This window comes from Pseudophryne corroboree, chromosome 1 (assembly GCF_028390025.1).
Source record: "Pseudophryne corroboree isolate aPseCor3 chromosome 1, aPseCor3.hap2, whole genome shotgun sequence".
NCBI classification, from domain to species: domain Eukaryota; kingdom Metazoa; phylum Chordata; class Amphibia; order Anura; family Myobatrachidae; genus Pseudophryne; species Pseudophryne corroboree.
The window spans coordinates 204,630,491-204,645,348 of record NC_086444.1 but is presented as its reverse complement, the minus strand read 5'-3'; the positions used below and the strand labels follow the sequence as shown (position 1 = coordinate 204,645,348).

The following is a 14,858-nucleotide window of genomic DNA, read 5'->3' as shown; positions in this document are numbered from 1 at the left end:
CTCAGTTAGGTACTGTGCCCGGACGAGCGTACACAATAAAGGGAGGAATTTTGAATCCCGGGTAAGACTCATACCAGCCACACCAATCACACCGTACAACTTGTGATCTAAACCCAGTTAACAGTATGATAACAGAGGAGCCTCTGAAAGATGGCTCCCTACAACAATAACCCGAATTACTTAACAATAACTATGTACAATTATTGCAGATAATCCGCACTTGGGATGGGCGCCCAGCATCCACTACGGACTCCGAGAAATAGAATTATCGGTAAGTAAATTCTTATTTTCTCTATCGTCCTAGTGGATGCTGGGGTTCCTGAAAGGACCATGGGGATTATACCAAAGCTCCCAAACGGGCGGGAGAGTGCGGATGACTCTGCAGCACCGAATGAGAGAACTCCAGGTCCTCCTTAGCCAGAGTATCAAATTTGTAAAATTTTACAAACGTGTTCTCCCCTGACCACGTAGCTGCTCGGCAAAGTTGTAATGCCGAGACCCCTCGGGCAGCCGCCCAAGATGAGCCCACCTTCCTTGTGGAGTGGGCCCTTACAGATTTAGGCTGTGGCAGGCCTGCCACAGAATGTGCAAGTTGGATTGTGCTACAGATCCAACGAGCAATCGTCTGCTTAGACGCAGGAGCACCCATCTTGTTGGGTGCATACAATATAAACAACGAGTCAGATTTTCTGACTCCAGCTGTCCTTGCAATATATATTTTCAATGCTCTGACAACGTCCAGTAACTTGGAGTCCTCCAAGTCACTTGTAGCCGCAGGCACTACAATAGGCTGGTTCAGATGAAATGCTGACACCACCTTAGGGAGAAAATGCGGACGAGTCCGCAGTTCCGCCCTGTCCGAATGGAAAATCAGATATGGGCTTTTGTAAGATAAAGCTGCCAGTTCTGACACTCTCCTGACCGAAGCCAAGGCTAGTAGCATGGTCACTTTCCATGTGAGATATTTCAAATCCACATTTTTTAGTGGTTCAAACCAATGAGATTTTAGAAAGTCCAAAACCACATTGAGATCCCACGGTGCCACTGGAGGCACCACAGGAGGCTGTATATGCAGCACTCCCTTAACAAAAGTCTGGACTTCAGGGACTGAAGCCAATTCTTTCTGGAAGAAAATCGACAGGGCCGAAATTTGAACCTTAATAGATCCCAATTTGAGACCCATAGACAATCCTGATTGCAGGAAATGTAGGAATCGACCCAGTTGAAATTCCTCCGTCGGAGCACTCCGATCCTCGCACCACGCAACATATTTTCGCCAAATGCGGTGATAATGTTGCACGGTTACTTCCTTCCTTGCTTTAATCAAAGTAGGAATGACTTCTTCCGGCATGCCTTTTTCCTTTAGGATCCGGCGTTCAACCGCCATGCCGTCAAACGCAGCCGCGGTAAGTCTTGAAACAGACAGGGACCCTGCTGAAGCAAGTCCCTCCTTAGAGGTAGAGGCCACGGATCTTCCGTGATCATCTCTTGAAGTTCCGGGTACCAAGTCCTTCTTGGCCAATCCGGAACCACTAGTATCGTTCTTACGCCTCTTTGCCGTATAATTCTCAATACTTTTGGTATGAGAGGCAGAGGAGGAAACACATACACCGACTGGTACACCCAAGGCGTTACCAGCGCGTCCACAGCTATTGCCTGCGGATCTCTTGACCTGGCGCAATACCTGTCCAGTTTTTTGTTGAGGCGAGACGCCATCATGTCCACCATTGGTCTTTCCCAACGGGTTACCAGCATGTGGAAGACTTCTGGATGAAGTCCCCACTCTCCCGGGTGAAGGTCGTGTCTGCTGAGGAAGTCTGCTTCCCAGTTGTCCACTCCCGGGATGAACACTGCTGACAGTGCTATTACATGATTCTCTGCCCAGCGAAGAATCCTTGCAGCTTCTGCCATTGCACTCCTGCTTCTTGTGCCGCCCTGTCTGTTCACATGGGCGACTGCCGTGATGTTGTCCGACTGGATCAACACCGGTTTTCCCTGAAGCAGAGGTTCTGCCTGGCTTAGAGCATTGTAGATTGCTCTTAGTTCCAGAATGTTTATGTGAAGAGACGTTTCCAGGCTCGTCCACACTCCCTGGAAGTTTCTTCCTTGTGTGACTGCTCCCCAGCCTCTCAGGCTGGCGTCCGTGGTCACCAGGATCCAATCCTGTATGCCGAATCTGCGGCCCTCCAATAGATGAGCACTCTGCAACCACCACAGAAGAGATACCCTTGTCCTTGGAGACAGGGTTATCCGCTGGTGCATCTGAAGATGCAACCCTGACCATTTGTCCAACAGATCCCTCTGGAAAATTCTTGCGTGGAATCTGCCGAATGGAATTTCTTCGTAAGAAGCCACCATTTTCCCCAGGACTCTTGTGCATTGATGTACAGACACCTTTCCTGGTTTTAGGAGGTTCCTGACAAGCTCGGATAACTCCTTGGCTTTTTCCTCCGGGAGAAAAACCTTTTTCTGAACCGTGTCCAGAATCATCCCTAGGAACAGCAGACGAGTTGTCGGCATTAACTGGGATTTTGGAATATTCAGAATCCACCCGTGCTGTTTTAGCACTTCTTGAGACCGTGCTAATCCCATCTCTAGCTGTTCTCTGGACCTTGCCCTTATCAGGAGATCGTCCAAGTATGGGATAATTAATACGCCTTTTCTTCGAAGAAGAATCATCATCTCGGCCATTACCTTTGTAAAGACCCGAGGTGCCGTGGACAATCCGAACGGCAGCGTCTGAAACTGATAGTGACAGTTTTGTACGACGAACCTGAGGTACCCCTGGTGTGAGGGGTAAATTGGAACGTGGAGGTACGCATCCTTGATGTCCAAGGATACCATAAAGTCCCCTTCTTCCAGGTTCGCTATCACTGCTCTGAGTGACTCCATCTTGAACTTGAACTTCTTTATGTACAGGTTCAAGGATTTCAGATTTAGAATAGGTCTTACCGAGCCATCCGGCTTCGGTACCACAAATAGAGTGGAATAATACCCCTTTCCTTGTTGTAGAAGAGGTACCTTGACTATCACCTGCTGAGAGTACAGCTTGTGAATGGCTTCCAAGACCGTCTCCCTTTCGGAGGGGGACGTTGGTAAAGCAGACTTCAGGAAACGGCGAGGTGGATCTGTCTCTAGTTCCAACCTGTATCCCTGAGATATTATCTGCAGGATCCAGGGATCTACCTGCGAGTGAGCCCACTGCGCGCTGAAATTCTTGAGACGACCGCCCACCGCCCCCGAGTCCGCTTGAGAAGCCCCAGCGTCATGCTGAGGCTTTTGTAGAAGCGGGGGAGGGCTTCTGTTCCTGGGAAGGAGCTGCCTGTTGCTGTCTCTTCCCCCTTCCTCTGCCTCGTGGCAGATATGAATATCCCTTTGCTCTCTTGTTTTTAAAGGAACGAAAGGGCTGCGGTTGAAAAGTCGGTGTCTTTTTCTGTTGGGGAGTAACTTGAGGTAAAAAGGTGGATTTCCCGGCTGTAGCCGTGGCCACCAAATCTGATAGACCGACTCCAAATAACTCCTCCCCTTTATACGGCAAAACTTCCATATGCCGTTTTGAGTCCGCATCGCCTGACCACTGTCGCGTCCATAAACTTCTTCTGGCCGAAATGGACATAGCACTTACCCGTGATGCCAGTGTGCAGATATCCCTCTGTGCATCACGCATATAAAGAAATGCATCCTTTATTTGCTCTAAAGACAGTAAAACATTGTCCCTATCCAGGGTATCAATATTTTCAATCAGGGACTCTGACCAAGCTACTCCAGCACTGCACATCCAGGCTGTCGCTATAGCTGGTCGTAGTATAACACCTGTATGTGTGTATATACTTTTTTGGATATTTTCCATCCTCCTATCTGCTGGATCTTTAAGTGCGGCCGTCTCAGGAGAGGGTAACGCCACTTGTTTAGATAAGCGTGTGAGCGCCTTGTCCACCCTAGGAGGTGTTTCCCAGCGCGCCCTAACCTCTGGCGGGAAAGGGTATAAAGCCAATAACTTCTTTGAAATTAGCATCTTTTTATCTGGGGCAACCCACGCTTCATCACACACCTCATTTAGTTCTTCTGACTCAGGAAAAACTATAGGTAGTTTTTTCACACCCCACATAATACCCTGTTTAGTGGTACCTGTAGTATCAGCTAAATGTAACGCCTCCTTCATTGCCAAAATCATATAACGTGTGGCCCTACTGGAAAATACGGTTGATTCGTCACCGTCGCCACTGGAATCAGTGCCTGTGTCTGGGTCTGTGTCGACCGACTGAGGCAAAGGGCGTTTTACAGCCCCTGACGGTGTTTGAGGCGCCTGGACAGGCACTAATTGATTGTCCGGCCGTCTCATGTCGTCAAACGACTGCTTTAGCGTGTTGACACTATCCCGTAATTCCATAAATAAAGGCATCCATTCTGGTGTCGACCCCCTAGGAGGTGACATCCCCATATTTGGCAATTGCTCCGCCTCCACACCAATATCGTCCTCATACATGTCGACACACACGTACCGACACACAGCAGACACACAGGGAATGCTCTTAACGAAGACAGGACCCCACTAGCCCTTTGGGGAGACAGAGGGAGAGTTTGCCAGCACACACCAAAGCGCTATATATGACAGGGATAGCCTTATAATAAGTGCTCCCTGTATAGCTGCTTTTATAATATAATTTTTGCCACTATTTTGCCCCCCCTCTCTTGTTTTACCCTGTTTCTGTAGTGCAGTGCAGGGGAGAGACCTGGGAGCCGTCCTGACCAGCGGAGCTGTGTAAGGAAAATGGCGCTGTGTGCTGAGGAGATAGGCCCCGCCCCTTTTCCGGCGGGCTCGTCTCCCGCTCTTTAGTGGATTCTGGCAGGGGTTAAATATCTCCATATAGCCCCCGGAGGCTATATGTGAGGTATTTTTTAGCCAAATAGGTTTTCATTTGCCTCCCAGGGCGCTCCCCTCCCAGCGCCCTGCACCCTCAGTGACTGCCGTGTGAAGTGTGCTGAGAGGAAAATGGCGCACAGCTGCAGTGCTGTGCGCTACCTTTAGAAGACTGAGGAGTCTTCTGCCGCCGATTCTGGACCTCTTCTTGTTTCAGCATCTGCAAGGGGGCCGGCGGCGAGGCTCCGGTGACCATCCAGGCTGTACCTGTGATCGTCCCTCTGGAGCTGATGTCCAGTAGCCAAGAAGCCAATCCATCCTGCACGCAGGTGAGTTCACTTCTTCTCCCCTAAGTCCCTCGTTGCAGTGATCCTGTTGCCAGCAGGACTCACTGTAAAATAAAAAACCTAAGCTAAACTTTTCTAAGCAGCTCTTTAGGAGAGCCACCTAGATTGCACCCTTCTCGGCCGGGCACAAAAATCTAACTGAGGCTTGGAGGAGGGTCATAGGGGGAGGAGCCAGTGCACACCACCTGATCGGAAAGCTTTACTTTTTGTGCCCTGTCTCCTGCGGAGCCGCTATTCCCCATGGTCCTTTCAGGAACCCCAGCATCCACTAGGACGATAGAGAAAAATAAGAATTTACTTACCGATAATTCTATTTCTCGTAGTCCGTAGTGGATGCTGGGGACTCCGTCAGGACCATGGGGTTTAGCGGCTCCGCAGGAGACAGGGCACAATAATAAAAGCTTTAGGATCAGGTGGTGTGCACTGGCTCCTCCCCCTATGACCCTCCTCCAAGCCTCAGTTAGGATACTGTGCCCGGACGAGCGTGCATAATAAGGAAGGATATTGAATCCCGGGTAAGACTCATACCAGCCACACCAATCACACCGTACAACCTGTGATCTGAACCCAGTTAACAGTATGATAACAACGAAGGAGCCTCTGAAAAGATGGCTCACAACAAGAATAACCCGATTTTTGTAACAATAACTATGTACAAGTATTGCAGACAATCCGCACTTGGGATGGGCGCCCAGCATCCACTACGGACTACGAGAAATAGAATTATCGGTAAGTAAATTCTTATTTTCTCTAACGTCCTAAGTGGATGCTGGGGACTCCGTCAGGACCATGGGGATTATACCAAAGCTCCCAAACGGGCGGGAGAGTGCGGATGACTCTGCAGCACCGAATGAGAGAACTCCAGGTCCTCCTCAGTCAGGGTGTGCCCCTGACCAAGTAGCAGCTCGGCAAAGTTGTAAAGCCGAGACCCCTCGGGCAGCCGCCCAAGATGAGCCCACTTCCTTGTGGAATGGGCTTTTACTGATTTTGGCTGTGGCAAGCCTGCCACAGAATGTGCAAGCTGAATTGTACTACAAATCCAGCGAGCAATCGTCTGCTTAGAAGCAGGAACACCCATCTTGTTGGGTGCATACAGGCTAAACAGCGAGTCAGATTTTCTGACTCCAGTCGTCCTGGAAACATATATTTTCAGGGCCCTGACAACGTCAAGTAACTTGGAGTCCTCCAAGTCCCTAGTAGCCGCAGGTACCACAATAGGTTGGTTCATGTGAAAAACAGAAAACACCTTAAGGAGAAATTGAGGACGAGTCCTCAATTCTGCCCTGTCAGAATGAAAAATTAAGTAAGGGCTTTTATATGATAAAGCCGCCCATTCTGACACACGCCTGGCTGAAGCCAGGGCTAATAGAATCTTCACCTTCCATGTGAAATATTTTAATTCCACAGTGGTGAGTGGATCAAACCAATGTGACTTTAGGAAACTCAAAACAACATTGAGATCCCAAGGTGCCACTGGGGGCACAAAAGGAGGCTGTATATGCAGTACCCCTTTTACAAACGTCTGAACTTCAGGCACTGAAGCCAGTTCTTTCTGGAAGAAATTCGACAGGGTCGAAATTTGAACCTTAATGGACCCTAATTTTAGGCCCATAGACAGTCCTGTTTTCAGGAAATGTAGGAACGACCCAGTTGGAATTCCTCTGTAGGGACCTTCTTGGCCTCACACCACGCAACATATTTTCGCCAAATGCGGTGAAAATGTTTTGCGGTTACATCCTTTCTGGCTTCGACCAGGGTAGGGATGACTTCATCTGGAATGCCCTTTCAGGATCCGGCGTTCAACTGCCATGCCGTCAAACACAGCCGCGCTAAGTCTTGGAACAGACAAGGCCCCTGCTGGAGCAGGTCCTTTCTTAAAGGTAGAGGCCACGGTTCTTCCGTGAGCATCTCTTGAAGTTCCGGGTACCAAGTCCTTCTTGACCCATCCGGAACCACGAGTATCGTTCTTACTTATCTCCTTCTTATGATTCTCAGTACTTTTGGTATGAGATGCATAGGAGGGAACACATACCCTGACTGGTACACCCACAGTGTTACCAGAGCGTCCACCACTATTGCCTGAGGGTCCCTTGACCTGGCGCAATATTTGTCTAGTTTTTTGTTCAGGCGGGACGCCAACATGTCCACCTTTGGTTTTTCCCAACGGTTTACAATCATGTGGAAGACTTCCTGCTGAAGTCCCCACTCTCCCGGGTGGATGTTATGCCTGCTGAGGAAATCTGCTTCCCAGTTTTCCACTCCCGGAATTAACACTGCTGAGAGTGTTATCACATGATTTTTCGCCCAGCGAAGAATCCTTGCAGTTTCTGCCATTTCCCTCCTGCTTCATGTGCCGCCCTGTCTGTTTACGTGGGCGACTGCCGTGATGTTGTCCCACTGGATCAATACCGGCTGACCTTGAAGCAGAGGTCTTGCTAAGCTTAGAGCCTTGTAAATTGCCCTTAGCTCCAGTATATTTATGTGGAGAGAAGTCTCCAGACTTGATCACACTCCCTGGAAATTTTTTCCTTGTGTGACTGCTCCCCAGCCACTCAGGCTGGCATCCGTGGTCACCAGGACCCAGTCCTGAATGTCGAATCTGTGGCCCTTTCATAGATGAGCACTCTGCAGCCACCGCAGAAGAAAACACCCTTGTCCTTGGAGACAGGGTTATCCGCTGATGCATCTGAAGATGCGATCCGGACCATTTGTCCAGCAGATCCCATTGAAGAGTTCTTGCGTGAAATCTGCAGAATGGAATCGCTTTGTACGAAACCACCATTTTTACCAGGACTCTTGTGCAATGATGCACTGACACTTTTCCTGGTTTTAGGAGGATCCCGATTAGCTCGGATAACTCCCTGGCTTTCTCCTCTGGGAGAAACACCTTTTTCTGGACTGTGTCCAGAATCATCCCTAGGACCAGCAGACGTGTCGTTGGAACAACTGCGGTTTTGGAATATTTAGAATCCACCCGTGTTGTCGTAGAACTACTTGAGATAGTGCTACTCCGACCTCCAACTGTTCTCTGGACCTTGTTCTTATCAGGAAGTCGTCCATTTTCTTTGAAGACGAATCCTCATTTCGGTCATTACCTTGGTAAGGACCCGGGGTGCCTTGGACAATCCAACGGCATCGTCTGAAACTGATAGTGACAGTTCTGTACCACGAACCTGAGGTACCCTCGGTGAGAAAGGCAAATTTTTGGGACATGGAGGTAAGCATCCCTGATGTCCCGGGACACCATATAGTCCCCTTCTTCCCGGTTCGCTATCACTGCTCTGAGTGACTCCATCTGGATTTGAACTTTTGTAAGTGTTCAAATATTTCAGATTTAGAATAGGTCTCACCTAGCCTTCTGGCTTCAGTACCACCATATAGTGTGGAATAATACCCCTTTCCTTGTTGTAGGAGGGGTACTTTGATTATCACCTGCTGGGAATACAGCTTGTGAATTGTTTTCAATACTGCCTCCCTGTCGGAGGGAGACATTGGTACAGCAGACTACAGGAACCTGCGAGGGGGAAACGTCTCGACATTCCAATCTGTACCCCTTGGATACTACTTGTAGGATCCAGGGGTCCTGTACGGTCCCAGCGTCATGCTGAGAACTTGGTAGAAGCGTTGGAGGGCTTCTGTTCCTGGGAATGGGCTGCCTGCTGCAGTCTTCTTCCCTTTCCTCTATCCCTGGGCAGATATGACTCTTATAGGGACGAAAGGACTGAGGCTGAAAAGACGGTGTCTTTTTCTGCAGAGATGTGACTTAGGGTAAAAAACGGTGGATTTTCCAGCAGTTGCCGTGACCACCAGGTCCCATGGACCGACCCCAAATAACTCCTCCCCTTTATACGGCAATACATCTTTGTGCCGTTTGGAATCTGCATCACCTGACCACTGTCGTGTCCATAAACATCTTCTTGCAGATATGGACATCGCATTTACTCTTGATGCCAGAGTGCAAATATCCCTCTGCGCATCTCGCATATATAGAAATGCATCCTTTAAATGCTCTATAGTCAATAAAATACTGTCCCTGTCAAGGGTATCAATATTTTTAGTCAGGGAATCCGACCAAGCCACCTCAGCTCTGCACATCCAGGCTGAGGCGATCGCTGGTCGCAGTATAACACCAGCATGTGTGTGTATACTTTTTAGGATATTTTCCAGCCTCCTATCAGCTGGCTCCTTAAGTACGGCCCTATCTGTAGATGGTACCGCCACTTGTTCTGATAAGCATGTGAGCGCCTTATCCACCCTAAGGGGTGTTTCCCAACGCGCCCTAACTTCTGTCGGGAAAGGGTATACCGCCAATAATTTTTTATCGGGGGAAACCCACGCATCATCACACACTTCATTTAATTTATCTGATTCAGGAAAAACTACAGGTAGTTTTTTCACATCCCACATAATACCCTTTTTTGTGGTACTTGTAGTATCAGAAATATGTAACACCTCCTTCTTTGCCCTTAACGTGTGGCCCTAAAGGAAAATACGTTTGTTTCTTCACCGTCGACACTGAAATCAGTGTCCGTGTCTGGGTCTGTGTCGACCGACTGAGGTAAATGGGCGTTTTACAGCCCTGACAGTGTTTGAGACGCCTGGGCAGGTACTAATTTGTTCGCCGGCCGTCTCATGTCGTCAACCGGCTTGCAGCGTGTTGACATTATCACGTAATTCCATAAATAAGCCATCCATTCCGGTGTCGACTCCCTAGAGAGTGACATCACCATTACAGGCAATTTGCTCCGCCTCCTCACCAACATTTTCCTCATACATGTCGACACACACGTACCGACATACAGCACACACATAGGGAATGCTCTGATAGAGGACAGGACCCACTAGCCCTTTGGGGAGACAGAGGGAGAGTTTGCCAGCACACACCAAAACGCTATAATTATATAGGGACAACCTTTATATAAGTGTTCCTCCCTTATAGCATTTAATATATATTCATATCGCCAAATCAGTGCCCCCCCTCTCTGTTTTAACCCTGTTTCTGTAGTGCAGTGCAGGGGAGAGCATGGGAGCCTTCCCACCAGCATTTCTGTGAGGGAAAATGGCGCTGTGTGCTGAGAATAGGTCCCGCCCCCTTTTCGGCGGGCTTCTTCTCCGGAGTTTGTGATATCTGGCAGGGGTTAAATACATCCATATAGTTTCAAGGGCTATATGTGATGTATTTTTCGCCATACAGGTATTATACATTGCTGCCCAGGGCGCCCCCCCCCGCGCCCTGCACCCTCCGTGACCGCTGTGTGAAGTGTGCTGACAACAATGGCGCACAGCTGCAGTGCTGTGCGCTACCTGATGAAGACTGAAAGTCTTCTGCCGCCTGGTTCCGGACCTCTTCAATCTTCAGCATCTGCAAGGGGGGTCGGCGGCGCGGCTCCGGGACGAACCCCAGGGCGAGACCTGTGTACCGACTCCCTCTGGAGCTAATGGTGTCCAGTAGCCTAAGAAGCCAATCCATCCTGCACGCAGGTGAGTTCACTTCTCTCCCCTAAGTCCCTCGATGCAGTGAGCCTGTTGCCAGCAGGACTCACTGAAAATAAAGAACCTAAAAACTTTTTCTAAGCAACTCTTTAAGAGAGCCACCTAGATTGCACCCTGCTCGGACGGGCACAAAAACCTAACTGAGGCTTGGAGGAGGGTCATAGGGGGAGGAGCCAGTACACACCATGTGATCCTAAAAGCTTGCTTTTGTGCCCTGTCTCCTGCGGAGCCGCTATTCCCCATGGTCCTGACGGAGTCCCCAGCATCCACTAGGACGTTAGAGAAATATGATTATTTCTTTTTTACCCCTCATCCACAAAAACATTCCACTGTCTTTAAGGCTTCCTATGGAGCACAGCAAATAAGACAAATGACAGACATGCTAACCAGCTAACCGTTTAACATATATATTTCCATTTTCTAATAACCTGCTGGCATGGCACAGACATGTTTATCACTGAGGAATATATTTTTATTGTGGGTAAACTCGCAACTTGTAATGCCAATTTCATTACAAGGTGCGAGTTTGACAGAAGCCTGCACAGATGCAGTCGCGCCAAACAGCCCTTATGGCAGGCCAGGTCCTGTGAGACTCTGTCTTTTTTGACAAATAGATGCCTTAGACACAAAGCGATGTGACTAGGACGCACCAGGAGACTGCTGATTAACTTTATATGTGACCCTTGTATATCTGTGTGCGAATTAATCTCTGAATCTGCATACTTAGTGCTACAATACAGCGGCCGCTGCTTTTTCCAATACAAGTTCTGTTGTGCTCCATATACAGAGTCAGTCACACATATCAAATTAATCAGTAGTCTTCTGGTGCATCACGATGTGATGTGGCTAAAAATATACGCCTGATGCTAGCGGAGTTGCACAGGACCTGTCAGCTCACTCATGCCAGGCATCTCCTGCTGCATGGCGTATCCAGGCTAGATGTATGAGGACGCATCAGTATGTCCAGCATTACAGTGCTTTCTGATGAAATCAACTTTACTTTACATTTAATAAAGGAACCTCTGATCAATCACCATTCTTAAGGTGTGTACACACGGTGAGATTTTTTCTTGAGATTTTGACTATATAGTCAAAATCGCAAGAAAAGTTAGTGCAAATCGCAAGGTGAAAGTCACCTTGCGATCCCGATGCGCGGCCCCGCCAGGTCGGCATCGCAAGAAAAGATAGACTGTGCAGGCAAGTCAATCCTTGCTAGATCGGTGTACTATCTAGTTCATCTCATATGTCAATGACATCTCACATAAGCCAAAATCTCACATAAGCCAAAATCGTAAGCACACATAGTCCATATCTCAAGAAAAGTTAGTCAAAATCTGTCCTATCTGGGCTTCGGGGAGTTCAAGGGAAATCGCAAGTAAAAATCGAACATAGCAAGGATCTCACCGTGTGTACACACCCTTAGACCTCAGTGGAGTATAATTTGCATGACTGGCACGTTGCCAACATATTTATTTATTTATTTATTACCAGCTATTTCTATACACATATTCCGCAGCGCTGTACAGAGAGAATATGTGCCCATTCACATCAGTCCCTGCCCCAGTGGAGCTTACAATCTATATTCCCTACCACATGTACACAGACACATTCACACTAGGGTTAATTTTGTTGGGAGCCAATTAACCTACCAGTATATTTTTGGATTGTGGCAGGAAACCGGAGTACTCGGAGGAAACCCCCGCAAGTACGGGGAGAACATACAAACTCCGCACAGTTAGGGCCAAGGTGGGAATCGAACCCATGACCTCACTGCTGTGAGGCAGTAATGCTAACCATTACACCATCCGGACTGCCCCATATACTTATCACATCCCGCAAACCGTTTCATAACTGCCCCACTGAACAGGAAATAAAGGTCTGCTGAAGATATATATATATAATACACACATTATGTTGTGTTTGAATGTCGTACCTGCACGAGATGGACAACATATAGGGGAGTTTGTATACGCATTCAGAAACACAGCCCCGTGACGTTTCATTAAATTTAAATTAGGAAGAGACACAAGATTATTTTCTGGACCAAGGGTCAGTCGTCCATCCTGCAATGAAACAAACATAAGAGGATGTTTTTTAACATTAGTCACCTTAATCCAAGAATAGTTATATATGGAGGATCATAATATGTTGCCTTATGAGGAATCACATGATTAAGGTAGCCTACTGTATTTCACAGATGGAAAAATAAACTACAGTGAGTGCCAAAGTATCAGACGTACACTAGGAACGGAGACCGGGCCGAGCTCATTCCTGTACAATAATAATAATAATAATAATAATTTTATTTATATAGCGCTATTTCTCCAATAGGACTCAAGGCGCTTAACAGATACATAGCATATTATAGTACAGAAAATATTGAAGTACATTTTCATAAAATACAGATGCATGAAGATACTAAATGGGACATTATGGAAATGCTTGAGTAAACAGGAAAGTCTTGAGTCTACTTTTGAAGGATTCTATAGTTGGGGCCTCTCGCACTGTACGGGGAAGTGAGTTCCATAGAGTCAGAGCCGCATGACTAAAAGCTCAACCCCCAGATGAATTACGGGAGATTCTAGGTACTGCTAAAAGTCCTTCATCTACAGCCCGATTCAGACCTGATTGCTGCTGTGCGTTTTCGCACAGCGGCTGATGAACAATAGACTGCACATGTGTATGCACTGCAATGCGCACGCACATTGCCAAACAGGCATCCTCGAACAACGACGGGCTGGTGCGAAAATTTAAACCGCACAGCCATTTGCATGCTGACAGGAAGAGGCCGTTTGTGGGTGGTAACTGATCGTTTTCAGGGAATGTCAGGGAAAACGCAGACGTGCCCAAATGTTTTCAGGGAGGGCGTGTGACGTCAGCTCCGGACTCCATCAGCCTGTTCCTGGGCTGCGCAGAAACTGCACACAGTGGTAAAAACATTCGATGGTGAATGAGGTGCGAACGGAATTGCAGCTGTCCGCTGACTGAGGGATATTTGTAGCAAGGCGTACACATGTGATCGCACACATGCATGGGAGAATTTACACTCCCCTTGGGCGTTGACTATCTAACTGCAGAACAACAAAATTAGCAGCACAGCGATCAGGTCTGAATCACCCCCAATACACATTAAACAAAATCAGAGGATCAGCTCATACTCCCTTGTAATTTCAAACGACCTTGAGATTGACTAATAGGACTTTCTTACCACTGGAATGGATAACATTGTTTATTACTAGCTGAGGTTATAAATTGTGCATTCCATTTGAGACTAGTGATTCTATTACTGTTTAAAAGAATTATATACTCCGGTTATGTTATATGTATCAGTTGGTAATACAAGGCCTCATTTAGACATGGACGCTTGTCAGTTTTTTGTACAAGAGAAGTATTTAAGTTCTACACCTGCATAAAAAAAAGTGTATGTATACCAATATCCATAAGGAGAATTTTACATAGATGTTCACGCTATCCTTTTAGAAGGTATATGTCTTGCAGGTGCTTGAGGGTTGATGCAATGATACACAATCCTGAGGATGACTATCCACAGAGGCAATGGAGGTAATTCAGAACTGATCGATCGCTATCGGTTTTTTGCAGTGCTGTGATCAGATCTAAACTGCGTATGCACCGCAATGCGCAGGCGCGTCGCACAGGTACAAAGTGGATCGCCACTCAGCGATGGGTTTGTGCGAAGAATCCATTTGCACGGGCAATTTCAAGGAGATTGACAGGAAGAAGCCGTTTGTGGGTGGCAACTGACCGTTATCTGGGAGTGGTTGGAAAAACGTAGGCGTGTCCAAGCGTTTGCAGGGAGGTGTTCCTGACGTCAATTCCAGTCCCGGACAGGCTGAAGTGATCGCAGCAGCTTAGTAAGTCCTGGACTACTCAGAGGCTGCACAAAATCTATTTGTACCACTCAGCTGCACATGCGTTCGCACACTTGCAAAGCGAAAATACACTCCCCTATGGGCAGCGACTATCTGTTCGCAGCAGTACAAAAAATACCCAGCGAGCGATCAGGACTAAATTACCCCCAATATCTAGTCACTATTGATTGGTTATTTGCATATTGACCTCTCTAGTGGGCAAATCATTATATAATATATAAATCAAGTTGCAGTTATCTATTTGCATTACTTAATTTCACTACTGCA

The 14,858-nt window shown here is 47.6% G+C and overlaps 1 protein-coding gene across 5 annotated transcripts in view; it reads right to left on the bottom strand.

The window, feature by feature from the left end:
* ARSK (arylsulfatase family member K) overlaps positions 1 to 14,858 on the bottom strand; it is a 251,854-nt gene that overhangs the window by 208,284 nt on the left and 28,712 nt on the right. For all 5 annotated transcript variants that reach the window (XR_010247578.1, XM_063964034.1, XM_063964035.1 and 2 more), the window contains one exon: positions 12,635 to 12,764. Coding sequence is in view for 4 of the 5 variants with exons in the window: in XM_063964034.1 (XP_063820104.1) it covers positions 12,635 to 12,764 (130 nt within the window). In the remaining variant the exon portion in view is untranslated. The remainder of the gene's footprint in view (positions 1 to 12,634; positions 12,765 to 14,858) is intronic.